At 49.0% G+C, this 27070-nt stretch overlaps 8 protein-coding genes across 8 annotated transcripts; 3 read left to right on the top strand and 5 right to left on the bottom strand.

The window, feature by feature from the left end:
* Nucleotides 1–324: 324 nt before the first annotated feature.
* On the bottom strand, nucleotides 325–7543 carry N7489_001738 (non-ribosomal peptide synthetase; the record flags this gene model as incomplete). Its single annotated transcript, XM_056707493.1, has 3 exons — nucleotides 325–504; nucleotides 561–7115; nucleotides 7169–7543. The coding sequence occupies 3 exons, from the start codon at nucleotides 7541–7543 to the stop codon at nucleotides 325–327; spliced, it is 7110 nt and encodes a 2369-aa protein (XP_056571795.1).
* A 536-nt stretch (nucleotides 7544–8079) lies between these two features.
* On the top strand, nucleotides 8080–9724 carry N7489_001737 (cytochrome P450; the record flags this gene model as incomplete). Its single annotated transcript, XM_056707492.1, has 3 exons — nucleotides 8080–8200; nucleotides 8261–8444; nucleotides 8494–9724. The coding sequence occupies 3 exons, from the start codon at nucleotides 8080–8082 to the stop codon at nucleotides 9722–9724; spliced, it is 1536 nt and encodes a 511-aa protein (XP_056571794.1).
* Nucleotides 9725–11085: 1361 nt separating this feature from the next.
* Nucleotides 11086–12595, top strand: N7489_001736 (FAD-dependent oxidoreductase; the record flags this gene model as incomplete). The annotated part of the gene is made up of 3 exons (XM_056707491.1): nucleotides 11086–11257; nucleotides 11313–11908; nucleotides 11972–12595. 3 exons carry the CDS (start codon nucleotides 11086–11088, stop codon nucleotides 12593–12595), a joined length of 1392 nt encoding a protein of 463 aa, XP_056571793.1.
* A 347-nt stretch (nucleotides 12596–12942) lies between these two features.
* N7489_001735 (cytochrome P450) lies at nucleotides 12943–14794 on the bottom strand (the record flags this gene model as incomplete). The annotated part of the gene is made up of 6 exons (XM_056707490.1): nucleotides 12943–13364; nucleotides 13462–14055; nucleotides 14112–14180; nucleotides 14238–14337; nucleotides 14403–14519; nucleotides 14585–14794. The coding sequence occupies 6 exons, from the start codon at nucleotides 14792–14794 to the stop codon at nucleotides 12943–12945; spliced, it is 1512 nt and encodes a 503-aa protein (XP_056571792.1).
* Nucleotides 14795–15376: 582 nt separating this feature from the next.
* On the top strand, nucleotides 15377–16409 carry N7489_001734 (class I SAM-dependent methyltransferase; the record flags this gene model as incomplete). The annotated part of the gene is made up of 4 exons (XM_056707489.1): nucleotides 15377–15758; nucleotides 15825–15863; nucleotides 15919–15975; nucleotides 16021–16409. The coding sequence occupies 4 exons, from the start codon at nucleotides 15377–15379 to the stop codon at nucleotides 16407–16409; spliced, it is 867 nt and encodes a 288-aa protein (XP_056571791.1).
* A 356-nt stretch (nucleotides 16410–16765) lies between these two features.
* cdpNPT (putative dimethylallyl tryptophan synthase) lies at nucleotides 16766–18104 on the bottom strand (the record flags this gene model as incomplete). Its single annotated transcript, XM_056707488.1, has 2 exons — nucleotides 16766–16865; nucleotides 16930–18104. The coding sequence occupies 2 exons, from the start codon at nucleotides 18102–18104 to the stop codon at nucleotides 16766–16768; spliced, it is 1275 nt and encodes a 424-aa protein (XP_056571790.1).
* Nucleotides 18105–18952: 848 nt separating this feature from the next.
* On the bottom strand, nucleotides 18953–20687 carry N7489_001732 (MDR family MFS transporter; the record flags this gene model as incomplete). Its single annotated transcript, XM_056707487.1, has 4 exons — nucleotides 18953–19612; nucleotides 19662–20088; nucleotides 20142–20521; nucleotides 20592–20687. 4 exons carry the CDS (start codon nucleotides 20685–20687, stop codon nucleotides 18953–18955), a joined length of 1563 nt encoding a protein of 520 aa, XP_056571789.1.
* Nucleotides 20688–24944: 4257 nt separating this feature from the next.
* N7489_001731 (uncharacterized protein) lies at nucleotides 24945–26545 on the bottom strand (the record flags this gene model as incomplete). The annotated part of the gene is made up of 2 exons (XM_056707486.1): nucleotides 24945–26451; nucleotides 26499–26545. 2 exons carry the CDS (start codon nucleotides 26543–26545, stop codon nucleotides 24945–24947), a joined length of 1554 nt encoding a protein of 517 aa, XP_056571788.1.
* Between the last annotated feature and the right edge of the window lie 525 nt (nucleotides 26546–27070).

The raw sequence follows: 27070 nt of genomic DNA, 5'->3' as shown, positions 1-27070 counted from the left end.
CACGATGTCGGTGGCTGTCTATGTGTTGTTTTCTTGTTTCTCTATTATTTTAGACCAGTTCTAGGATATGATATTGCCTTGGAATCTAATGCTTGGTGCACTCGTAGACTTGGACAAAATCCTTTAAATCAGTATTTAATGATTTGTATTATTGTCAATTGGACCCGGGAGTATCTGAGAGCACATAACGTGGAAATATCAAGTAAACAGTAGAAGATTATTAGACACCAAAAGAGCACGTTATAATTGACCTCGAACTTCGTATCCTCATCAAAGGAGCAATCATGAAAGGGTCGTAGTCGAAAGAGATATATGGTTTGTTTATCATCCAATGCTGGCGATGACACTCACTGGCTTGGTCGCATGATGCACGATTTGTTCCAGCTGGCTGAAAAGGCGATCCAGAATATCCGCAGCATATCCCTCAGACACGGTGGTCGACCAGTAACGTAGTTCCACCTTGAGGTGGGAAGGGGAGGGAAGAATAGCAACGCAAAGGTCATACTGAAAGAATTATGATTAGTCGGTCTTATCATGGTTCAAGTTCCGAAGGCGCTCACCTCAGTTGCATCCTCTAAATCGATGAGTTTGACATCGATGTCGTTGCTCCCATCTCTCGCAGTGGATGATTCTAGTGAGAATGGGTTCTGAACTGTCAAAACTGTATTAAATAGCTGTTGGTTGTTGTCCAAGCTTCTTATTCCAGATTTGCGGATTATATCCGGTATGGAACAGTATTGGTGGTCATTTCGACGTTGAATATCCTCCTGGTTCTGTCGCAGAGTGTCCATCACCGTGCGCGTGGGATCAATCGCAATTGGGCACGGAAGAACGTTGAAGAATGATCCGACAATATTCCATACTTCTAGGTGGGGGATATCACGTCCCGAGGTGATGGTTCCGAAGCACACATCGCGGGAATTGGTATAGTGAGCGAGGGTTAAGGCCCATGCTAGCTGGAAAACGTTGGTGATGGTAAGATTGTTGGAGCGCCAGAAGGAATCTAGGCGCTTCGATTGTGCAAATGGCAGGCAGCGGCTCTGTGAACGAGGTTCAGGCAGAGGTGACTGCGTGACAGGGACTCTGGGCAGGTGGGAAGGGTAAACTCCGTAAAGCACCTGTGTCCAGTATTGCAATGTTTCTGCAGATGACTGGCTGCGCAAATTGGACAGATATTCACGATACGAGACCCCTCGCTCTGGCAAAGGCTGACCCTGGAGCAGGAGAGAAAGCTCTTCTAGCAGAATGGTCATGGAAAAGGCGTCAATCAAGGCATAGCCCGTTTCCAGTCTCATGAAGAGTGTCCCGGAATGGTCATGACCGATGATTAACCGGTGTGGTGGCGACAGGCCCCAGGATTTGACTGGTTCAAGGCCTTTCAGTTCCGAAAGGGCATTCTTGCTGCGAGGAAGAGCAAGAATTTGAGCTGGTCCCTTGTCGAGGACTACATGAAGATAATCTGCATGAACCTTTGGCTCTTTTATGAGAACCGTCCGTAAGGCCACATGACGGTGCACTAGTTGACTCCAAGCGTTGCTCACCTGCATCGGGGTAACTGATCCCGTAGCACGAATTTCGAAAATTGCAGTGCTCGTGTAATTGGACGTATAGAGCTCCAACACTCCACTGTGGGCGTCAGAGCAGGGGTAGATTTCCTGAATAGAATCCGATTTCAGCAAATTCGACTGAGATCGAACCATATCTAGCTGGTAGTCGAGGTGCTGAAACTGGACGAGATGATCTTCCCCTCGCACCAAGTCTTGGGAATCCAGGAGTTTCTGGCGCTTGGAATCAACGGCCTGGCCCTGAATCAGAATGACATGTTTGCAAAACAGTGTTACGGTATTCTTTGATAAGAATTCCTGCATCGAGATAGCCATATTCCTTCTCCGACACAAAGTGAGAACCCGCATGGCAGTGATGGAATCGCCTCCCAAGGCGAAGAAGCTATCGTCCATACCAATGGCCTCCTCATTTAAGGACAGGGCTGTGGCAAAGCTTGCACGGACGAATCGCTCTTGCTCTGTGGTTGGTTTCCTTTTCTCTGCCACTGGATTGTCCAGATACATCTCCAGTGTCTCTCTATCCATTTTCGATGCAACCTGGCGTAATGTCTTGCGGTCAGCCTTGCCACTTGGGCTAAGCGGCAGACGAGATAGCGAAAGGAAATGGGAAGGTATCATATAGGGTGGAAGGTGTTGGTTGAGATGGTCTCTTACACCTTCAAGGTAAGCTTGATTTTGCCTTGACGGTGGGAGAAACAGTCCCCGATGGTCGTGACAAGTAGAATCAATGCCCACCGTCGTTTCTACAGTCGCAGGATCATAGACGAACATGATAAGTCGGGGTCTTTGTATGCCGACAGGCTTTATCAATTCTGCAATAACCGCGGTACCGTGTTGGTATCTCTCGGCACAATGCTCGATCTCGTGCAATTCAATCCGCTGCCCGTTGAGTTTGACCTGTGTGTCCTTTCGGCCGACCAAATTTAAAGACCCGTCTGCGTTCAAGATAGCCAGATCTCCAGTCTTGTAAAGTCGCGCTCCTTGCAAGAAGGGAAAGTTTTCACTCCAGACGGGATCGCGAATGAAGGTAGCGGCAGACTCCTGGGCTCGGTTGATATACCCTCTTCCAACAATCGGCCCACCAATCAATAGCTCTCCTATCGAGCCTACAGGCTGAAGCTCATCATGGTTGTCCGGGTCAACGATCCAGCAAGACGCGTTTTGGGAAGACCCGACGTTTCCCAAATCCGAGCTGGAAGTCAACGGGGGTGTAGTAGTCGTGTACATAGCACATTCGGCCGGCCCATAGGACTGATGCAGCTTGACCCGTGAAGCCCATGTCTCCAGATCAGATGCTGATGGTGCCTCACCTCCAAGAATCAGGGTTTGGAGACAAGGAATCGCTGCTGGCGCGAGGGTTCGCGCCACCGAAGGGGTCAGCATGGCCATGTTGACCTGCATGGTTGTCATGGTTTTCGCCAAGCTGTTCATGCGTTGAGCTTCAGAAGGCACACAGACGCAGCCCCCGGCACAGAGGATAAGTACAATCTCAGCAAGGCAGATATCAAACGCAGGCGACGCGAAAAGCAAACCACGGGAAGCAATTGATGCGCCAATGATGTCCTTGTGTGCCTTGAGCATCGAGTATACCATGCCATGCTCGATCACAACTCCCTTTGGCGCACCCGTTGACCCGGATGTAAACGCGACATACATTGGGTCGTGGTGAGAGACGGCTGATGGAGTCCAAGCATCGTAGTCCGCTTGGGTCACAATATCGTGAGTCAGAACCAACATGTCATCAACCAAGCCCGCGCATTTCTCTTGGAATACCGTAGAGCATATCATCGTTCGCGCCCCAGCGTCTCGCAAGATATGCCGCAAACGCTGTGTGGGGAAGTTGGGTTCCAACAGAACCATGGCGGCTCCAGACATCATGACACCCAGAATGGCAACAGGGAACCATTTCGATCTTTCGACGCAAATCCCGATGACCGCACCGGGCTCCGACCCGGATCCGAAAGACTGCAGAAGACCTGCCAATCTCCGCGCTAACGCGACAAGTTCGCTATATGTGAGCGAGCCATCCCATGCGCAGACGGCCTCAGAGTTTGGTTGGGTGACGCCGAAGTGGTTGATAATATCATGTAGGCAACGAAGGTGGGACGGACTCTTTTTGTTTATCGCTGCCAATTGCTGCCACTCAGGAGAAAGCTGCGTCCTCAGATCCTTCATTTTTGTCCCAGGTTCTCGGAGGATTCGCTGCAATAATGTATCGAACTGTTGCAAGAGTGCCTCGGTCCTATCAGCGCCCAGAATGCAGCTATTAAAGATGGCCTTGACCCCCAGCGATGTGCCTTCCTGCTGGGCGACGATTGACAGGGCATACGACGCAAACTTCAGGTCATGATTTTCGTTCTCAGGTAACTCAATCAGGGCGCCGGGAGGCATCTGAAGAGATTGCAACCTAATGGTGAGGAGATTCTGGAATCCACAAGCCAGGGCCGCGTCTGAGCTTGACTCTGCGATACGCCTGAGCCCAACATGCTCAAATGGCATGATAGAGACGTCGTGCTGTCGCATTTGAACCAACATATCTTCCACCGATATGTCGTCCTCAAGCTGCGTACGGAATGGAAATGTTGCGAAAGTTGGCCCAACAATACGATCGATCTCTGGAACTGGGGCATTTCGGCCCAAGACAGTCAATCCGTATACCACATCGTTTGAGTGAGTTTGGGAAGAGATCACAAGAGTCCACGCTAATTTGATCTTATTGGCGAGGGTCCAATTCATATCTGATTCAGCCAGGATAATTTGCTGGCTTCTGACTTGCCAATGTGGTGAAGTGGTTGGCCGCCGGGAGGAGGTAGGGAACATTGTTGCTTGGAAATCTTTGAGCTCTTGGCTCCAGAAAGAGCGACCTTCCTCAATGCTGAGCTTGGAGATGTAGTTAATGACATGTTTGAAGGAAGGGCGTGGTGACAATTTGTCCCCAGCGTAAATCACCTGGAGATCCCCGAGCAGCTGCAGATATGACCATCCATCAAAAAGGGCGTGATGCATGGTCAGCAGGAATATACCAGAGTCCGATCCGCTGGAACCCCGTCCACGATGATATGTCACACGCGCAAGCGGGGTGCCCAAGTTCATGGGCTGACAATTATCCATGCCTGAAATATCCTCGAATGGGAGCTTTTGCTTCGTGACTACTTGAAGCTTTTGGCCATCTTGAAGCTGGATGATTCGCGTTCGGAGAATGGGGTGTACGAGCCAAAGTTGTTCCCATGCAGCCCAGACCCGATAAAGGTCCGTAGAAGGAGCCAAGGAGAATCGATATGTGCCCATGAATGCTCCTGGATTGGTAATTGACAGGTGCATGAGACCTTCCTGGAGAGGAGTGCAAGGGTAAATATCTTCAATCATTTCTCTCCCAATGCCACACTGCGCGGTCGCGGCGGATAGACTCTGTTCGGTATCCACGAGGAGAGAGAATGGTGAGATCTCGCGGACGTCTTTGCTTTGCGCAGTGCATCGCGCAATCTTTCGTGGATCCTGGAGACGGATGACATCCGCCACCGTGATCTCGAGACCATGATTGCGTGCACGGGCTACCAGCTCGATAGCAGCTAGTGAATTTCCTCCCATGTCGTAGAAACCGTCTTCTGGGCCAATGTTAATTGCGAGACACCCTAAAGCCTCAGCAAAGACGGAGCATAAAGTGTTTTCCTTGGCAGAAAGCCCCGGGTCCAACTCGACATCTTCTTTATCACGCTGATTTGACGGTTGCTCTCTTGTCGATGAGTGGCTGGATGCTGCTCCAAGATCAACCAAGGCTCGTCGATCGAGTTTGCCAGTCCTCGTCAGAGGAAAGCGATTGATGAACGTATATTTCGTTGGAATCATATATGGCGGTAGACAGTCGCGAAGCCAATGCTTGATATTGGTCACCAAATCGAGGAGGGTGTCATTCATGGGGACAACGAAGCTTTCCTTCGTCATGCCAGTCTCATCATTATCTGCGACAATAAACAAAGCAAGGAGTTTCCCCGCACTGCCACCGCTCACTTGAAGTACATCGGCCACTGCAAGCATTCCCTTCTGAAACCGGGAGGCATGATGTTCAATTTCGTGCAAGTCGACACGTTGCCCGTGGATTTTCACTTCCCGGTCTTTGCGCCCAACATATCGCAACGCGCCATCGTCAAGGTTATATCGCACGAGATCTCCCGTTTTGTAAACGCGCTCACCTGGAGGAATCCCGAATCGCGTCGCCCAACGAGGGTTGGAGATGAAAGACTTCTGGTGGGGCTGGTTGAGGTAGCCTCGGGCCACGATTGGTCCGCTGATGAGTAACTCTCCCACCGCACCCAGGGGCTCGAGCTGGTCATGATCTTGAGGATTCGTGATCCAGCAGTGACTGCTGTATGAGCAGCCGATATTTTGGGGATCTTCCAGTTGCACATTGGGCTGCACAGTGGCCACCACACTGCACTCGGCGGGGCCGTACGCATTGAGGAGCTGGATCTTCCCCGACCCCGACCATTGTGTGATGTGGTCTTGAGACATGGGTTCACCGACAAGCAAGACAGAGCTCACGTTCGGTACCTCTTCAGGGTTGATGAACCGCGCGACAGATGGGGTCAGTTCAAGCCAGTTGGCTCGCATCCCGCGGATAGCATCTGCCAGGCCGTTCAGCCGCTGCTTCTCCGAGGGTATACACACGCAACCACCCGCCACCAAAGTCATGAGTGTCTCGAGAATGCTGCTGTCAAACCCATAAGAAGCAAACTGAAAAGCCCGTGTTTGACTATTAATATTCTGGACTGCGTTCTGGGCTAGCGTGTTTGCAACGAAGCACTGATGTTCAATCACGATTCCTTTGGGCTTGCCAGTGGACCCGGAAGTAAAAGCCACGTATGCGGCATTTGAAGGCTTCACAGATGTGTTAAAGGCGTCTCTGCCTGTATCGACATGACTATTTATTGTGTTGAGGATCGTGACAGCTCGAGGGCCCAGCTTCCGTCCGAGTTCCTGTAATGACTCCGAGGTGATGACAACTGTTGCATGTACCTCCGAGCAAATCTCGGCCAGTCGAGGCATAGGATGAGAAGAATCAAGGAGGACAAAAGCACCTCCCGCTCTGAGCACTCCCAGCATGGCGACTACCGTCCAGCGCGACTTTTCGAAGTACAGCGGCACCACTGACTCTGGGCCAACACCAAGTGACAGCAGCTGGAGTGCGACTGCGAGTGAAAATCGATCAAGTTCTGCATATGTGACAGAACCATCCCAAGCACACAGCGCTTCGGCATCTGGTTGGCTCCGGCAATGCTCCAGGATCAAGGTGTGAATGCACACTTGTGGGCGTGCGAGTGAGTACGGATTGTTCCATTGCAGGATCAATTTTGTACTATATGAGCCCAGGAAATCCAGCTCCCGAAGTGATATCCCTGGGCTCATAACTAGTTGCTCGAGAATGTGAACCGTAGCCGTTAATTGTGACCAGGCTTGGTTCACTGTGAGAGAGGCTCTTGAGTATTCCATATATACTTTGGCGGGTGATATACTGCAGTCCAAAACAACAATCGCATTGAATGCGTAGGGTAACTGAGACTCTATTAGTACGTCGAGAGAAAATCGCATTATCGACTGCTACTTACAGACGTCGGGCCGTTCAGTTCATCATGCCACCTGATGACCACAGCCGTCGAGGTCTGTGTGCCCGAAAGAGGTTCTCTGTGCGTTTCCTTCGCTGCATCCACCAAGAGACTATCCGGCCTGTCTGATATTTGCCATGTCTCTAAATGGGGAGATGAAGCCACTAATTTCGAACACGCATCCCTTGGAGGGGCTACGAGTTGCTCCAACACTGCGAAAGTTATCGTGTGTGTTTCTGAGAGCCTGGCAAGCAACAAGGCCCAGCATGCCTTGAGAAGATGTGATCGGAGCAATACTTCGCCATTATCAGTCCATTCTGCTTCCAATTCCTTACTCAAAGGAAAGGAGATAGTATCACGTCCAAGATAAGAATCCATGGCGATGATGAGACAAGTACTCCGAAAGTTAAGGTTCCTCCCGAGATATGGGGGTTCCTTCGCGGTAATGAATACATGGAATGCTCGTACTTTCGCCGAAATGACTTCCCCCGGATATATCTTCGAAAGTGGCCAAGAATGGGTGGTCAGCAACAAGAATGTTGTATAGCCGCCAAGCTCAGGCTGGCCACCAATGGTTCTTAGTCCATGGCTACACCTACAACAATCCCCACAAGTCCTTGCATATCTCAACGCCATGCGGTCGTCTAGATCAATGTGATGCGACCATGCATGTTGATCCTTGCTGATCAACATTTGACCCACACGTACTTTGTACATGTCAGATTCTGGCCACTCGGTGAAGTTGCCCTGGATTGTCAGCCGCACTTGTGGGAATTCGAATAAGATCGGCTCTATCACTGGACGTGCCTATTCAGGAAAATGCGGACATGCTGTTGATTGCAAATTGGATTCAAACTTGTCATTTAAATCCTCCATTTGTTGCTTCTGCTCCTTCCCAACGTCAGCTCCACATAATGTCAGGTTACGTTCTTCTTACGGTGCAGTTGGCAGCTGTATCACTTCTAGTCACGTTGTGGCGCGCCTCTCGACCAAATTCTCGGTCAAATAGAGTAGTTTCCTACATAATAAATGTTGGTAATACTCCAAAAATACATCAAAAGAACAAGGCTGACTTTCATCCTCGTACCAACGTAGAGATTTCTCCTCTGGTGGTACCCAATTTATTCGACAGATGGCTCAACGCCCATTCCAACTTGCCCCTATCGATTTCCAGATGGCGGGGGAGTATCAAGTTCCTGGAGGCGGAGAAGGTCTCCCGTCAGTGGGCCGAGAAATATGGCCCGGTATATCGAATCTGGTTTGGTCTCACGCCAGAAATGTGAGCTTCCTCTCCTAAGATGAACCGCCTATGCTAAACGAAAGCATAGCATTTTGACCCGCGCGGATGAGATCAAGACAGTCTTTAAAGACTCTGGTAACCACCGCAAGGCTTCAAACCTGAATGGTGGATGGGTAATGGGCGATCTAGTGGGTGACGGTGTCGGACTCATCAGTCAAGGGCACTGGAAACGAGTCCATGCTGTAGTTTCACCACCATTCACCCAGAAACCTACGACCTATGTTCCCTTTGTCCAGTCCCGCATTTCTCGCCATTTCTCCGAGCTATACCCGGAGGATGAAGGCGGGAGAACGCTGCGCATCAAGCCCGCTGAGGATCTCAAGCTCCTGCCCTTCTGGGTCATTAGCGACCTCTTATATGGGAACCTGTCCCCGGAGATGACAGAGGAACTGTTGCAAATCACAGACCTGCGCACGGATGTGTTTCGATATGCCTTCAAGGGTGGATTATCGCTGTTCTCCATCAGCAAGATATTTTACCCTGACATAAGGAACAAGCTACACGTCTTCCACACTCGCTGGGCCAATTTCAATAGGAAAGCATATCAATGTGCATTAGACCGTGACGATGCCTCTGCTTGTGCTATTGTTACCTTGTATAGAGCCGTCGAACAAGGTCAGATTACACCAACCGAGCTGATGCACACATTGGACGAAGCACTGTTTGCCAACATCGACGTTACAATTGGCAGCTTCTCCTGGATCCCACAATTTCTGGCTGAGGATGCCGCTTTACAGAGCAAGCTTAGGGAAGAGATCTCACACGCCAGATCTGACACGGCTCCTGAATCATGGGTCAAATACATTGCCAGCAACTCGACTCTGCTGGCGAGCTGCATAAATGAATCTGCGAGGTTGAAGCCAGTCACCAACTACACCTACGCGCAGTCGATGCCCACTGACCGTGACGTGGGTGGATACCGCATTCCCCGTGGTACCTTTATGGTGGTTGACACCAATGCCTTGAATATCTGGGATGACGCCTGGGGCTCTGATAAAACGAGCTACCGCCCTCAGCGGTTCCTGGAGGAGTCCAGGGCCAGCTTTCGGTATCGCTTTTGGCGGTTTGGCTTTGGGCCCCGCCAGTGTATTGCGCAGGCGTTGGCAGACACGATCCTCAAGGTTCTGGTTGCGTATACTGTTGAGAACTACGAGTTGAAATCCACTGGGAAGTCTGCTGCGAATGAGGAGGATGCCCAGAAACAAGGCGAAGCGTGGTTCAAGGTTGCAGAGCAGGGAATCATTTTGGAAGCGCTATAGTACATGTTCTTTTCTCTATTTGAGTAGGCTGGGAATATCTGGCTAGTTGAAATACATGCCTTGGTTGGTTTGAACTCTTTTTTGCTCAGATTCTGCATCCTAACTGTGAGATTTATGACTATGTTTGGATGATGATGTACTCCGAACAACCACATTGTATAATACCGGTTGGGCAGGGAGTAAGAACTACCGGTGTCTTGTAAGGCTTGTCTATGTCAAGATCTATGCTACTATCCACTGGCTATGACCACGTCGTTCTCGAGCCATCAAACTTCGACACAGCCCACAGCTACCCTTCGCGTCATTTCGAAGCATGTCTAAGTCTCGTGCCTCGGTCTCGCTCACGCATCAGCCATTGTAAGACCAAAAAATCCGGTTACCCCCTGCAGATAATATCAGTCACGATCCAGATCGCACTCGGAATCGAGAAAGAATCGATAGGCAATCGATAGTCCATGCACTATTGCCTTAGACTACCCTACGCTAGTGCTGCATGATTTCCAACTAGTAGTGGAGACCGATGTTGGCCTAATGTTCTTGTGAGCCAATCAACGGACACGGAGCCCTAGGAGAAATTTTCGCAGATCCATATCACGGATGTTTTCTCCGCTAAACTGCAGTGCCAAGGGAGACACAGAATACGACGTAGCATCTGATTCTCTGCAGTCATTGTGTTAGTGAATGTGGAGGCGCCATGGCTAATCTCCCTTGCATCAGGCCCGATCCGCGATCTCCGTACCCGTAGCGGGCTCTCCACATGTCTCACCGCGTCGGAACTGGTATACCATTTTCTCGCATTCCTGCCTCGCCTCGCATTCATACGGAGTGCATTGCAGCCAACTATCCTGTATAACCCCAGGCATGAAAGGCAAGTAGGTAGTCCTGAGCCATTCTTGGCTTTTGGCTATTTCCGAAATAGGCTTAGCTCAATCCCGGGTTGGGGCTATTCCTGTAGTCGTGCATTGCAGCATCTTCGAGGCGACCTGCCTTGGGAGTCACCTGTACATTACAGGTGACATTTAGTAGGGATTGGTTCCAAGGCGTCATTCCGCAGCGGTGTGGTGGCGGTCTACATGGTAGATTCAATACTACTTGGAGCAAACAGCGCATCGAGACATCGCATGGTGTCATCGGAACGCAATACTCGATGCATAAAGCAAGTTATGTTCACGATGACTGCAGTCAAAAGAATGCAGGGTAAGCCCACCATCTAGCCCACAATCGCCGACTAGCATGTGGTATGGTCCAAGCCGCTGTAGTGACGATCGGCGGCCGAGTGGCCTTAAAGAGGGATTGTGTCGTGCTTATTGTAGATACTAGTCCGAAGCCACAAAGTTAACTGTTTAATCAAGCGCATCACGATGACTGTAGCACACGGCGTTGGTCCCAATGGAGTCGCGCCACCTGGTTCAAGTGGAATCCAAGTGATTATTGTCGGGCTTGGGATTGCTGGTCTGGTTGCTGCCATCGAGTGCCACTACAAGGGACACGTGGTAGTCGGCCTTGAGAGAAGTCCCGGCATTAGAGTTCTAGGTGAGCTATATGACACCAAATCGGTTGTCCATGGGTCATTTATTGACTGGAGCAGGAGATAGCATTGCCTTGGGGAGCAACGCGACAAAGGTCCTACAGAGTTGGAACAATGGTGAAGTGCTGCGTCATCTTGTCTCTCAGTCCGACGATGTCGCTGCCATGGAGATTCTAGACACCGCGGGAAAGCTGTACGCCTTGGATTCCATGGACGGGTATGGCATGGGAGAGGGCATGATTATCCGTCGTGGAACATTGGTCCATGGGTTATACGAACATGCCAAATCCCTGGGTATTGATTTGCGCTTCGCCTCAGCTGCCACCGATTACTGGGAGGATGAGAGTCAAGCCGGTGTGACTGTCAATGGTGAGCAACGGATTGCGGCTGACTGTGTCGTGGGCGCGGACGGTGTACATAGCAAGACTCGAGATTATGTGCTAGGATACCAAATTGCTCCTCAGCCCTCTGGACTAGCTGCGTTTCGCGCATGCTTCAGCGCCAACTTGCTGGCGGGTGATCCTGATGCTCAATGGATTCTGGAGGAAGCAGGTGTGCAGGATCGGATGCGAAGGTACATAACGACCGGGGGTCTGGGGTTGACTTTGTCAACTGGAAAACGCGGCCAGAATGTGATTTGGCAGGTCTGGCACCGGGTGTGTATTACTCACAACTTCGAGCATCGAGACGAAAACTGACTTGGTATTGGGGGTTTTCAGAAACACGAGAAGGCTGATGAGTCCTGGGAAAATGTCACCGATGCCCGTGTTGAGGATGCCCTCGCCTTACTCCAGGACTGGCCTACGTACCCTCAAGTGGCTGCTGTTCTGCGACACACGCCCAGCGAAAAGCTCGCAGACTACAAGATCATCTCTCGTGATCCTCTGCCGACATGGCGTTCCCGTGGTGGGCGCATCATGGTCATAGGCGATGCAGCCCACGCGATGTCGGCGATTGCGGGCCAGGGAGGTGGTCAGTCTGTTGAAGATGCGGCTACGTTAGCCATTTGTCTGGAGCTGGCAGGTAAAAGCCGGGTGAATCTGGCTCTCCATGTGGTGGAAAAAATTCGATACCAGCGGACCAGCATTATCCAGGACAGTGGTAATGCGATTTATAGTCAGATGCGAGATCCGGACTGGGAGGCGATTGAGAAGGATCCGTCGATGATGAAGTTCCCACGTCCTGAGTGGGTCTTCGGCTACGACGTTCACCGTGATGTTTACGAGCAGTTTCCATATGCGATGAGAGCTGTTCAAGATAACACGGGCTATCGGCCACGGAATATTCCATCCAACAGCAAGTACCAGGTGGTGCACGATTACGAGAAGCCAGTGGCAGCTTGATGACATCTTCTCGTTGGCATGTTATATAGTCTTGCTAGCCTTGCCCCTATTTCTTGAATATCCGAGTTTTACATTTGATTATGCTGAAATATATACTTCGCGCCGAAGATTTGTATTATCATTCTAAATATAGTGTCGAAGGGACTAGGAGCCGATAAATTAGCCATCGTACAATAGCAAAGTCTCCTAACTACGACGTAGGTCGGTTGAACCTTCCTGATACTGTTCAAATCCTAGCAATTTATTTGGCCAGAGCTATAGGCCTTTAGGAATATACACTGACCGCAACCCCTTTCGATGGAACAATACCAGATTGATTTAATAATTCAGTGTAGGCATAGCTATCTTTACAGTGTAACTTCCTCCTGGCGTCTCCTCACCGAGAGCATCCCTCCTGTATCTCTCTGGATAAACATGCCGCGAACATGCAGGTCAGGGTCACGCCCATCTAATGCTTTGAAGTCGTACTTGAGCAAGATATGACAAAGAATCAACTTAGCTTCATCGCACGAAAGGAACCTCCCAGGACAAGCATGTTTCCCATGGCCGAAGGCCAAGTGACTCGTCCTCGTTTTGGTAAATGGGGCAAGCTTAGCCTGCTCTGGATCTTTCCTCATTCTTTCAAATCGATAACCGTCAAAGGTTTTGGGATCCGGATACAACTCAGGGTCTAGCCGAAGGTCGTTTGCAAAGGCAAGACGGGTACCCTTAGGGATAGTTGTACCATCTTGCAATGTGACTGTCTTCTTAGCGGCGCGGAACATGGAGACTGAAAAGCAAAGTAATCAGCAAGGAAGAAAGACAAGCCCAAACTGGGAATGGGGGAGGAAAGAAAAAACGAAAAGAAAAGAAAAGAAACAACGCACTCAGTGTGGCAGGTTCAAGCCGCTGGCTTTCTTTCATCACGCTCTCCATGAGTGTCAGCTTGAGTAAGGACTTGTGATGCAAGCCACTACTTTCAAAGACCGACACTACTTCCTCACGGAGCGGCTGGATTAGTTCTGGATGCTCGCAAATTCTTGCCAGTACCTTCTCCACCATGTCGGATGTGGTCAAGACAGATACAGCGGTCAGTCTCAGCTGGGCCATGGTGGCGTCATAGCGAGACCCTTGAGCATACTGATCAATGAAAGTTAATGTCGAGAATATTCGGTCAGATGACGAGTCTTTTCTGTGCATAGTCTGCCTCTCACGTTCTAGAACTGGCATCAGGATGGTTCGAGCTCGCTGAATCTGGCGGCGGACACCCTTGCAGGTGGGCAAGAACCAATGGACAACGGGCTGCAGGATCCATGGCCAAGCCTGGATTGCCTGGACTGCAATAGCCCGGTTTATCGTAAAGTTAATGGCAATATCGAGCCATTCGGCATTGCGGCACAGCTCCGCTCCGACAAATGCTCGCGTGGTCATCTGAGCAACCAAGGCCAAGACAGTGTCGTGGATTGAAACAGTGTGCCATTCTGCAATTTATCAGACTCCACGGTAAGATCAGTGTGAGTGGGCAATTCGAGCATACCGGAACTGTCCGTCCACTGAGTCTGCAGACGGTGGTTTGCTTCATCCGACAGCGGCCGAGTCAAGTGGACTGCGAGGTGGCAATTAATCATGCATGGATCGAACAGTCCAGGGCCCAGCCACTTACCTAGCTCCCTGTTCATAGCATGGATTGCAGTAGGGGACACATGGTTATGCAACGAGCCCTGAAACATAGTTTCAAAGCCCGGCAGCTCCAGCAAGATTACCTGCAAGTGACTGGATCAGACAACTATGCATAATGAACATTTCGAGAAAGGGAAAAAACACATACATCATTCAAGGCATCATAAGCGCTAAGCCTTTTATCGTTTCTCAGTTCTTCGGCATATTGGTCTGCAAGGATCATATAGGTGCCCATGTTGGTTACCAATTGGAAGGCCGTGAGCCCCTGTGGGTGTCAGTAATCGTCGTCGTCGTCCTGCTACCAACACATGACGGGTTAAATTAACCGACCTTTCGTAGTGCATCTTTGATGAGCTTTTCTGCATTTGATTCGAATTCTCGCTTTGCTTTGTTTCTGAAAATATCCCACGAGTGCGAGTTCATGCAGACGAAGGATTGGCTTTTGTGAAATGGAAACAGCAAGGTAATTCCAAAGATAAACAGTGAAATTGCACATGCTGTCCCTGAGTAGGAAACCATGAATCTGGTAACCACATCCATTGTCGACTGTTCTTTCTTTGTCGGCTCGATTGACCAACTTATTGCGCATACAAGGTATATCTAGTGCAACGGTAGATCTTCCGAAGTGACATGGGGAAATCCTGTTTTACGAGGCTGACGGTATTTCAAATGGTCTACAAGGTCAGATTGTGCGTCTGTAAGAACAACCTGCAGTTCTTTTAGTGGCTGTAACCCTTGGGATCTTTACGCAGCACGAAGTAGTCCATACAACATTCAGACCAGTTGGAATGCGGGACCCACCGTCTAGTGACTCCTTGCATGCAATGCAAAGGCACGTACGGCTATGCAGAAGTCTAGATCGAGTAGTGGAAACCATGCCTATGTCTTTCATCGAACCTTTCCTTTGTCTCTGATGGATTGCATGAAGTACTCCGGAGGTAGTCTGGACTCCGTACAGAGCTGAAGAATGTAAATATATCACGTCCACTGCTACTATCCTATTAGGAAAATGCATCCCGATCTTATAAACCGCCAAAGATAATATCCCTCTATCGCTTTCTCTAAATCCTAACCAACGAATATTGCCCCAATTGTTTGATCCATCAGCATCACCATCCTATCATGACTCGCGCCACCAACTTTACCGAGCTCTACGCGGGCAAGGGAATCCTTGATACCTACATGGTCGCGGAAAAGATCACCCGCTATTATACCCAGGATCTGATTCAGCTCTCGGGACTGAGTGAATCTAGTCTGACACCTCTGGTAATTCTGGACCTCGCCTGCGGAACGGGTGTTGTCTCTGATGCCCTCCATGACATGTTGAATTCCCAGCCAAAAGGGAACTGGGAACTGACGTGCGGCGATATATCAACTGAGCTTACTGGCCATGTGAAACGGAAGATTTTGGAGAGAGGATGGGGGAATTCAATTGCCAAGGTGGTGGATGCGCAAAACACCGAGCTCCCTACCGGACATTATACTCACGTGTTTGCGGCTCTTGGTACGCAAAATGTCGGAACCACTTGAATTCAACCAATCACTGATATAAGATACTGTCGCCATTTAGCCTTTACCTCATTTCCCGATACCTATGCTGCAATGAAAGGTTGGCTCACTCATAATCAAGACGTGCTCAAATAGAAGCTCATGTTCATAAACAGAGGTCATGCGGATTCTTCAGCCGGGGGGAACGCTTACTATCTCAACTTGGCAGCGAAGTATGTCTCGCCCGCTACATGATCTCAAGTTCTGACGTATCACAGCTGAGTGGCTTGCCGTTGTTGAGGCCGCTGTTGCCATAATACCGGCAGATCTACCATTCCCAACTACCAAGGAATTCATGTCCTGTATGAACCCAGGATGGGATTCGGAAGACTACGTTCACTCTAGATTTGAGGAGGCAGGGTTCCACAGCGTCCAAGTCACTACAATTTCGAAGCAATTCGAAACTAGCGTCGAGGACTTGTACAAGATCGCACAGCCGGTCATTCCTATCATTGTTAGTAAATGGTGGAACCAGGAGCAAAGGGATAAGTATGAGAATGATATCCTGCCAGCACTTCAGAGGCATCTGAATGAAACTTATGGAGAGAACGGTCTGGTGCCACAGGAGTGGACTGCTGTTTTTGCAACTGGTCAGAAGGGATCTTAGGGCAACCAGCGAGACGGTAGCAGTCAGCCTAGTATCCATAGCTTTGAAGTGTCGTTTTCTTTACTGAATATTATCCCGAAAGTGGGTGCAGAGACTGGAGAAACCCTCGCCCCATATCTTAATCTTCTTTAGCACACAAAGAGAGAATTATCTTCTGATATTTGCGTAATGTTTGCGGATTTGAGAAGCACTACTTGAAGAACAGGATATTCCCATGGGGCATTGGCTCTTCTTCATTCTGGCTAGCTAAATTATATATGAACAAATTGCCCATCCTTTCATGCCGCTCCGCAATCACTCTTGAAACCGTAGCTCCTCTGCTTCAAGCGTACCCTGACTGTGACTATTGTAATATCCTAGTGATAGTACATGGTGAGGTATGGTCCTTTTTTCTTGGTGTATGAAAAGGACAGCCATGCCTGGTGATCCGTTGCGATAGCCAAGTCCTTGCTAGGGCTGATATTACACGAGTCAGATTAGCAAGAAACATTCCGCGTGTGCGCCTAGAGAGGGAACCTACTAGTATGTCTGCAAATTATTGCGATAGGCTGCGGCCTGCTCAGGCATACCGTAGCGTTCGAAAAACGCAGTGAGCACATTTGCAATTTTCAGCTCGGGAATGCCGACCAAGGGGAAGTAGAATTTGGGTTTGGGCAATGCCTCGCCGGGATTCATCTCATAGTTCATAATAAATGGAACAATAGTGTCCGGATCCCCAGGCAGCGATGGCCGCTCCGGCTCATTTCGCATGCCTTCCATAATCCCAAACTCTACCCACAGTTCCTGCAGCATTTTCAGTCCAAGCAATGTCTCTTCGTCATTGAGCTTGCCGCCCATGGTCCAGTGCTCCTCGACCTTTGCCAACCTCATGTCAAGCTCCATCAGGTAAAGCTTGATCCGAGTTGCCGCTGGATCGACCAGATCACAGGACAAAAAGTAAAGGTCTGTCTGGCTCTGTGTTTTCATATAGGTCTCAATCGCCTTGCTTGCAGGCTCAAAACGTCCTTGTTTGTCCACTTTCCGAATAGCAGAGAAGCACAACTTGGCCACGCTTTGCCCCGTCACGGAAGCTTTGAGGGCCGGATAGAAATACTCCTTGATTGTGATTCCGGTTTGACCCAAATCCAAAGCAAGCAGAATTTGCGTCTTCCACGCGGTTCCCGAGATTGCTTCCGGGGACATCAGTCTTTCTTCGCGGTCCGTCAATGTCAGCTCGTTGACAAGCATTTGATGCAGCTCCATGTCGACGCTGGCAGACCCTATAGCCCTCAACTCGACCAGGGTAGCGTGGACAGTGTGCCGGTTGAGTGGGTCGACACCGGTGCTAGCAATGTAGCTCGTAGGCTCGAAGGCAACCCGTGCAGTCAGGCCTAATTTCTGAACATTCTGACTCAGCTCCACGGAGCCAGTTCCTCCGAGCAGACACTTGTAGATATCCCTCCCACCCGGGAACGGTCCCAGCTTTGGGATTATAACATGCGCAAAGAGACACAGGTATTCATATTGCTTGTGGATGCTGTAGCTGCCATTGGAGAGCATTCTCCCCAGCATCGGCCCCACGGCATGCCAGTATTGGTATTGGTCAAGATTGGCAAAGGTCATCGACTTGCTGAGTGTATGGTGAGGCATATCTGCCGCTTCTGTGGCCTCTGGCACACAGGCCTTGAGAGGCTGAACAGTGGAAGAGACTGTCATTTTGGGATAGCGGTATGAGTATTTGTCTAGGAAGGAAGTAAGTCGGAGATCTTTAATGTTGTCCAAAGGCCATTGGAAATGTAAGATGTGGGCCCTATATTCCACGCCAGTGCCAATAGCTCAAGTTTCCATTTTGGAGTAGGACCCGAAGACTCGTCTCATGCAGTGGCACTTGGTATGTTATGCGGCTGAATACTTTCCATGACTTCGTGCTACGTACGGAGTACAACCAGGCTACGATGTTGGCATGTGCCGATTAGACATGTCACATCATGCAAGGGAATTCTACGTGTACTCCGCAGGGTTCCATCTGTTGCCACATGACTCCGCTCGCCTGGGCAAATTCTAATGCAGGTTGCCCTGTTCCTTTTTGAGGAAGTTGAATCAAAGGCCAAGCAAGATATGCCAAGGAAAATCCAGGCGCCCAACAAGGCACTAGTGGATTTGATTTTGTGAGAGAAAAATGGAGGAAAAAAAAGCAAAAAAGAAAAGAAAAGAACAAGCGACCAATAACTTTCTGCCAGTCAATACAGCGCGCCCTGCGACGGCCCCTGCGACAGGAACCCCGATGACTTGACTCGTCAAGATATGAGAGGCCGAGGCTGGGATGTGGATGGACCACTTGAAAATTGGAGTTCAAGTTATAGCAATCAATTACTGAATACGGAGTACTTTGTATGTTAAGGGCAAGAAAGACACTGGGGCCCTCGGGTGACTTAAGGGCTTCCTTAGCGCCTTATGCGTTCAATTTTGAGTCTCTATATGTGATCCCCGAAATTAACATTAAGGACGGCTTAAGCCGTCATTTAGCTCTGCTATATAGTTACCTGCCCAAGTCACATCCACATTCAACTCCCACTGTGATCGTTGGGTGTAGTGTTTCTCGGCTTCTTGACAGACTTCCATTCCAACGCGATAGTTCCAATACAGGAAAGTGACGCCAAAGCCACGCCAACATAAAAGGCCTGGGTAATAGCGGTATTGTAGGATCTTAGGACGGCTGGCAGCTGTTCAGCTGGAAGATACTTCCGCAATGTGGTCGTGCCAGCCGAGAGAACTGTGGCTACATTCACCGAGGGATCTTCCAAGTGCATAGTATGAGCAAACTGGTTCTGGAAGATATTTTGACCCACAGAAATAAAGATTGCACCTCCCAAGGTCTGCGCAAATGTTATCACGGCCGTACCAGTGGGAACGTCGCCGTCGGGTAGCACATTCTGCACCACCATGAACGGCTGTTGCATTCCGAGACCGACCCCCAGTCCCATTAGAATCTGGTATCCGATCCATTCGCCACTCCCTGAGTCTGTCTTGAGGGTACTGAGTAGACCAGCCCCGATGGATAATGTGACCGAGGACATAATCATGACGGGGTTGTAGTAGCCGAAGATAGTGACGAGCATACCGGATATAATAGAGACGACAACAACTGCGATGATGCTCGGTAGATTCATAACACCTGATTTCGTGGCCGAGGCCGCCTTTATTGCCTGGAACCATATGGGAAGCTAGAAAGTTAGCTTGAGCGATCACGGAGCTGTTGTAGACTCGACATACGTAGTAAATGAAGACAAAGTATGCACCATTAAGTGTAATGGCAAACCAGGCTGATGACCAGATGTTTCGATTTTGGACGATACGCGGAGGAAGTGTGGCTTTTTCATTCTGGCGGATCTGAACGGCCACGAAGGCGAGCAGGAGAACACCAGTGAGCACGAAAAGAACGATGATCCGGGGGCTTTTCCAAGAGTATTGGGTGCCACCCCACTGGAGGGCCAGAAGAAGACAGACGATGGCAGGTAGGAAAAAGAACGAGCCGATAGGATCTAACTCGCTCAGCAGTTTGCGTAGTTCTGGGCGCCTTTTGACTGAATTGGGGGCGTGGAAGAAAAATAGGACGAATGCCGCAGTAACAGCACCGATGGGCAAGTTAATGTAGAAACACCAACGCCAGGAGACACGATCTGTCAATGCCCCTCCCAACCTGATCAGGTTAGGAGATAGCAAAGGCAAGAGGAAGAAAGTAGTTCAACTCACGGAGGGCCAGCGACACTAGCTATACCGTACATACTACCAAGTAAGGCCGTGAAGACAGGGCGACGATGCAAAGGAACAGTCTGAGCGATGATCAAGAGGCTCCCCGAGAAGAGACCTCCAGCGCCCAGACCGGCAATGCACCGACCCAAAATCAGACCAACAGAGGTAGGTGTAACTCCGCAGACAAGGGAACCGACTTCGAATAGAAAGAGAGCAGATAGGTATACCCATTTTGTGGAATAGAATGTGTAGAATTTACCAAAGGCGAGGGTAGTGGCGCAGTTTGTTAGGAGATACGAACTGCCGTACCAACCAATGTCGTCTAGTGAGTCGAACTGATCTGTGATACGAGGAATCGCAGTTGTGATAATTGTGACATCCTGGGAAAGGTCAGCTCTCCACGGTTCTTCTGTTTTTAACGCTGACTGCTGTCTACAGCGTTCCACTTACCAATGACATGCAAAAGACACCTAGGCAAAGGGCAATAGTGAGAGAGACGACCGTCCAAGTATTCGCCGCGGGGCGAGATAGCGACCCCCCCTTCATCGGGTGCGTCGCTTGGGATCTCCTGTGGTAGAGGATCAGTTGCTACCTCCTTCTCCATTAATGTAGGCTAGACGAAATCGATGCTCGACATGAGGTTGGAAGATGGAACATATCCATCCTTTATTAGCATTTTGTTTCTTCTTTGGCATTCCGGACAGACAAAAGGGGAGAGCAAAATATTGTCCTGCAGGGGACCGTAAATGGTGGCTGCAGTCCAGCCCAGTTATTGGCAAGATCCTGAAATTGTGATGCATTCCTCGAAGTGAGGTGTCATTGGCCACATCACAGAGTTGAATGACTGAGGTTACAATGTATAAGCATCTTTTGAAGGGAGAGGCGTATTATTTCTTCGTGTGACAAAAAAAAAAAAAAAAACGTTATGGCTCGAAGGTGGCGCGCCATGGAATTGACAAGAACGCCAAGGTCGCAAGCTGCTCACACTAGTTCTAATGTTACAAGGGGCCATTCTTTGGGGTCACAGGTCTTTAGTGTAGGATTTACAGTATCCAGTACAATAATATCTGATGTAGTCGTAGGATACCTATATGGCTTCAGACGTCGGGAGGTCTGTTAGATTTGCCTTTGTCACAGATTCGTTAAGAACATGCATATCCCAGTATTACTCGATATATCATTGATTGATAGTGATGTTTACTTTAACCTTAAATATAGTCCAGGGTAGCTACCATGGATCCGTTACACTACGGTCCTTTCCCTGCCCCTTTTACCCACATAACATCGGGTGAACCCTCTCTGTTAGACTGTAATAGGGTCCCCTAACTAGGCCGAAACAAAAAATTTATTTTTACTAAGGTCTAGTGGTACAATACGCCGTATCCTTCCCTCTCTTTCCACTCTTTAAAGGCATCAGCTGATGCGGCTGAGCGCATCCCGCTCGGGCCTGACTCTGCTTCCAACTTTGTGTCAACACCGCCAGCGATCAATATATCAACCCCTGAGACGTCTAGATAGCCAGAATCCCAGATCTGGTGTATAATTTTAAGGTGGAAACATATTACCAGCCTGGTTGCACTGTCCGAACCGTCCATACATATCATAAACCCGATCCGAGATCAGGATTCCAGCTTTTAACCAGGGAATAGCATTGCAGCGAGGAAGGGAAATTGGAAGCGGGGAATACAGAAGCGTACGGGTGGAAAAGTGCACAAAAGGTGCCCGGTCAGACTGGAAAGTTCGAGCTGTGAAGCAAATTCTAACATCACGTCCAACACTACTCACCCATTCATCCCATCCCTCACGTAGGTGGTTTTCTGTTTCGCTATGTATTCAGAGATGCTGTCTATACTGAACCATTGCCGATGCAATTTTCGCTCGAAACATCTACAGCCGCTTTACTACGCCCCGTGTGACATTTTTGGGGCAGGTTGGAGGACTAATTGAGAGCAAGGAACACCTTAACATCTACATTATAAACCGAGTAAGCTGCATTGGTTACTTGGGTTTTATTGGCACATGACACGGAGTTCTCGGTGGGTTTCAGATCACTAAGCATGGAGAGACTCGGGTCACAAATAAGTCCGACCTCATGGCCCCCAGGGCTATTAATGTCTTCTATACTGTAGATCCATTCTTGGCCGTCGCCCCCCACCACGTCCAAAACCCTACCCCTACCCTATCCCTGGTCAGATAAATTTAACCCCCAACAGCCCCAGTTTTGATTAAGTGGTAAGACATAACAAAACCAAAAAAGAAGTTGCGCGAAGTATTGCAGCCTATCTAACATAGCTAACTTTGCTTGTGATATACGATGCAAGACATTACCCTCAGGAGGAAGATGGCTAGGTCTAAGCCTTGGGGCGTGAGGGCTAGTCTCAGGTCCAGGTTAACGGAAATGGAAATGATCTTCTCCCCCGCCTTTGTAGGGCGCCTAAAGCTTGGCTTTTGTACAACTTGAGGATGGCAGATAAAAGGTGGATCGACGCCAGTTCAACCAGTTCCTTCACATAAATTGCTAGTCTCATTTCTATATGGCTGCCAGTGCTTTTCCAATATCGAATCGAATCGAATCGAATCGAGAAATCAGATATGCATAGTGATAGTATGATGGTTGCTCTGCGCCCTATACAAACCTACTTAGTTACTTCAGACTAGTATCAGTTTTCTTAAGCGAAACATCCTCACCCTTGAAGTGATACGGATCTAGATAAAGATAAATTTTCATCTAGTAAATAACGAATTTAACTGTAGTCATTTTCAAAATCGGTTTGACCAATGCTTACTGTGGGGATCTACCATGGTCACATTGTCAAGACGTTGGCGCAGATCAACTTCCTTATATAATGATTACTATGCATACCACCATGTACAGTACATTGATATGTAGTAGCGGGTGGCCTAAATAAATTATCAACTTGTGGTCAGCCTTAGGAGATGTGCCAATTAGGACCACCGTCTGAATGTTGGTTACGACCCTGTTCCACTCCCCCCACCTTGCTCTCTCAATCGTGAGCTGGCCCTGCTGGAGCCTGCATGATCCTTCAAGTATGCTTACTTCCGGCCTCATGTCCATAGCTCTTGGGCAGTGCATCAACCGCTTCATATTACCAAGTACAGCATTAGGCCTCCCAGGTTATTCAGCAAGCCGTCTGGCTGCCTTGCCTTGCCAAGATGATCTTCATTCTCTACAATCAGAATAGTGTAACAATTCAATATTAATACTAGCCCCCGGTACAGCACTCGAATCTATAAGTATAGCTTGAAATCCTTCCCAGGATCTCAATTCCTCATCAACAATTATCTCTCAAGATTACTATCTTTCACTAGGATTATTTCCACTACAACCGTCCGGTATAAACTATTCTTTCTCTTCAACCTTGGAAAGCACTTTCACTAACTCCCTCAGTCCAGCAAAATGAAATATATGTTCTTGATCGCCTCTTTCCTCGCCGTGGCCTTGGCCGCTGGTAACTGTCCCGATTTCCCTTCCTGCCATTGCCCCGGGGACCTCTGCAGAATCGGTGACAATGTCCCCGGTGACGGCCAGGGCAAGTGCTGCGAAGGCAAATCTTGCGTCCGGCAATCCGGAAGTGAAAACTGGGTATGTCCTTGGTATCCTCCAATATTTCCAACTATAACGCTGACGTTCCTGATATCAGTACTGCAAGTAGTGGGCTCTTTCGAGTCGCCAGAGGGTGCTATATATCAGCTGTGGTGGGGGATTTGGTAGACACTATCCACATGTGACATGTGCACTTTTCGATTCCGAGACTTGGAGTTGTTCCAATACTGCGTAGCAGAATCAATACTCTCACTCCTATACCTTCTTGAATTTGTGTTTAGTTGCGACAGATCGTAGATCGGTCAATAGCCTTCAAAACCCTTGGAAGCTTTTTCGGCGTCGTTTGGTCACAGGTGGAATTGCAGAGAAAGAGTGTGTCAAACGAAGATTTCTGGCAGGGCGGCCATTTCTTGCGTCGTTTTCACAGGTCCTCATATTCCAGTTGTATTTCCAGCGGAATTGTATGGAATAAACTGGTAGTTCAGTCCTCAATCGGTCAATGTATGGTACCGTAAAGTTGTATAGATCGTACTTGAAGGGTTGGGCCACGATCTGCCTGATCTGCCTGATCTGCCTTCCGATCCCCCCACTATCTCCTCCAACGGCTGAGATTGTGCTCCTGTCCATTTGAGATCATTTCGGGTTCACCCATCTCAAGTGGATACTTCAGCTTTGAGCCTATCTGAGAATCGCTATGAATCCGTCGACTCATTTTATGGAGACGGTGAAGTGATCATAATATTGCGCAATGCAGATTGTCCTTTTACACAACCGGCTGGAAAACCACTTACACTTACTAGTCGGGACTCTGACATCTTTCAGTGGTTGTATGGTAAGACCCAAACTTGTTTCGGCTCGTTGGTGAACATCTGAAACGGTGCACCTAGCAGGTGATGCGTGGGAATTCATCAGGTGCATTGGTTAATTGCACAACAAAGATGATCGACACTTTGTGTTTTCCCCCGACGGAAACTTGTTGGCATGCTTTTCCAGTAGCGACAGTATGGTTAGGGTCTAGAAAGCTGATACAGGAAAAGAATTGCCAAATTATTAGTGCGGCGATACAAGGGCTAGGGAACGAAAGTATGTTTACCCCAACCGGGACATGTTTCTTGTTTTAGTTGTCTGTCGCGGACTCCTGTATTCTGTCCCCTGTTCTACTACTAGGTTTTATCTAGTTGGAACGATTGACTCAGACGCACATACTATTTAGTCGCATCGTTACCTTTGCTAATATGTTAGAAGTCGACCTTCCAGAACATTTGGGTTAGAAGACATACCTTCTCAATATACCTTACACCTACTTCAATGCCATCAGCATCTTCAAAATCCACCTCATCTCCGAAATCGACATTATTAGTGTCCAAACAAGTCAAACAAGTGACAACAACGTCGGAGTATCTGGTCCCCATTCGCTTCCGTAGTTCACCCTTCGCCAAGAAGAGGAGATGTTCTTGGAAATATAACACTTGCCTCGATCCCAGAATAGGAGCGCAAGTAGGGATTGAAGCAATGCCATGGCTTGCCGGGGACGACTTATCGTACGACAGGAAAGACTCCCACAGCCCCAGCTCTAACAGGCATACCCCAAGACTGTAGATATCATGCTGCATGATATAATCACTGGAGCGAATGGCTCCCATGCGGTCAGGGTGTTGGTAAATGCATTGTTCCCAGGACGCATCGCCTTTCCGCATAGTTTTACCAGAGGCCATGCGAAAGCTTCCAAACCCAACCAGGAAGGCAGATCCAATGGAGGACTCATCACTCCCCAAAAGTAAGATTGTTTCTGGTCGGATGTTCTTGTGGACAAATCCAAACAAGTGAATGGAATACACTGCCTTCGCAAGTTCATTCGCTAACTTGAACCGGTCGGAGAGTGAGTGGCTATGCTTCGTATCTTGAAAGCAAGCACGGAGAGAACGAGGTTCAAGATATTGTGTTGGCATTCGGAAGACAATGGTAAATGCATCTGGCGTGGATTGAGAAGAGTCGGTCCCGCGGTGTTGGACGTACCCTTTGCAGCTAAGGAGACCGAATTCTATGGCATCGGAGCCACTCAACCGTCTAGCGAGATCACGTATATCTTTCTTGATGTCCCCGACGTTGGCCCCTGGAAGAGGTTCAATTCGTTCCACAATAAACGATTGACCATTCTCTGGCCTCTTGCCCAGCTGTGCTGAGCAAAATGGTATTTCTTGTGGGTCGATGGAAATGAGAGAGTCCGCTGCGAGGCGAACTGATTGAGCGTTCATGTCTGTCGGATTCAAGGCTGTCCTGAGGAACTGCGCGGCAGGTATCGGGTCTTGAAAATTCATAGCAGAAGACTTTCGGTTTGTCGTTAGGCCAAGATTGACTCGATCGCTTGTCAGCCTCATAATCAAGTACCACGATGGGTCGAATAGTGACTGCCATTCCTTGAGATCCTCAATGGTCCCGTCGATCTTTTCTTTCGTGAGCGCATACTTCCACCGGTATACTTCCAGTTCTTGGTCTCCGATAGGGTGAGTCTTGATGGCAGACTCAATCTTGTTGATAGCAATCTCCAACTTCGTGGCGAGCATTGCAATCGTCGCATGTTGAATCATCCGATGCTTCTCACTGAGCTCGTGCGCAATATCCCGCACCACATTCAGCTGGACTTCCGCCCTCATCCAGTAATTGTTGACACGGAGGGATCTCTCCGCGATATCATCTTTGGCGTGTGCGAGTGCGCTGCATAAGTGAACCAGCTTCGTGCCATATCTGACATACAGTCAGTTCGAGCAGTTGGGTTGTGGTGTATAACTCACTTAAAGCAGAGGTCTACCGCCGAAATAATCGAAATGGGGTCCGCCATGTGGAATGGAATCACTGGAATCTTGATAGAATATCTTGTAAGGTGAGATAATAGTCGTGCTTGCCCGAATGCGGGGTTGATTGATGTCTGTCACAGGTGCCCAGGTGGATACTAGGATCATTGGGGCCGTCAGCATCAGCATAACCTGGTCGTTTCCCAGAGCAAAGGGTTTGTCTATTCCTGCATTCCATGATGCTACACGAGCGGAATTGGGTATCTATTGGGGGTATTAGCGTTACTATCTAGAGGAGAGTGAAAATAGGAGGAAAGTCATAAATTTACCGTTGTTGAGAGCATTTTTGTGGTCTTTCCGTATAATTCATTGAGTAAATAACACCAACATATTTCATTTTACATACAAGGGCTTCATAGAGCCAAGGTGATAAAGATTGCTCAATTCTACGGGCTGTTGACATGCCCGAGAATCCTGAGTGCAGCTATATATATTTCGGAGACGATGGACAATCTCTCGGTTGTCGAAGTAATCAAAATTTTGACAAAGTGCTCTAGGTACGTGAACCGACT

The sequence above is a fragment of the Penicillium chrysogenum genome (genome assembly GCF_028827035.1).
Source record: "Penicillium chrysogenum strain IBT 35668 chromosome Unknown utg000001l_segment0_segment0, whole genome shotgun sequence".
Classification (NCBI taxonomy): Eukaryota; Fungi; Ascomycota; class Eurotiomycetes; order Eurotiales; family Aspergillaceae; genus Penicillium; species Penicillium chrysogenum.
The sequence above is the reverse complement of the archived record's forward strand: the minus strand, read 5'-3'. Positions and strand labels throughout refer to the sequence as shown.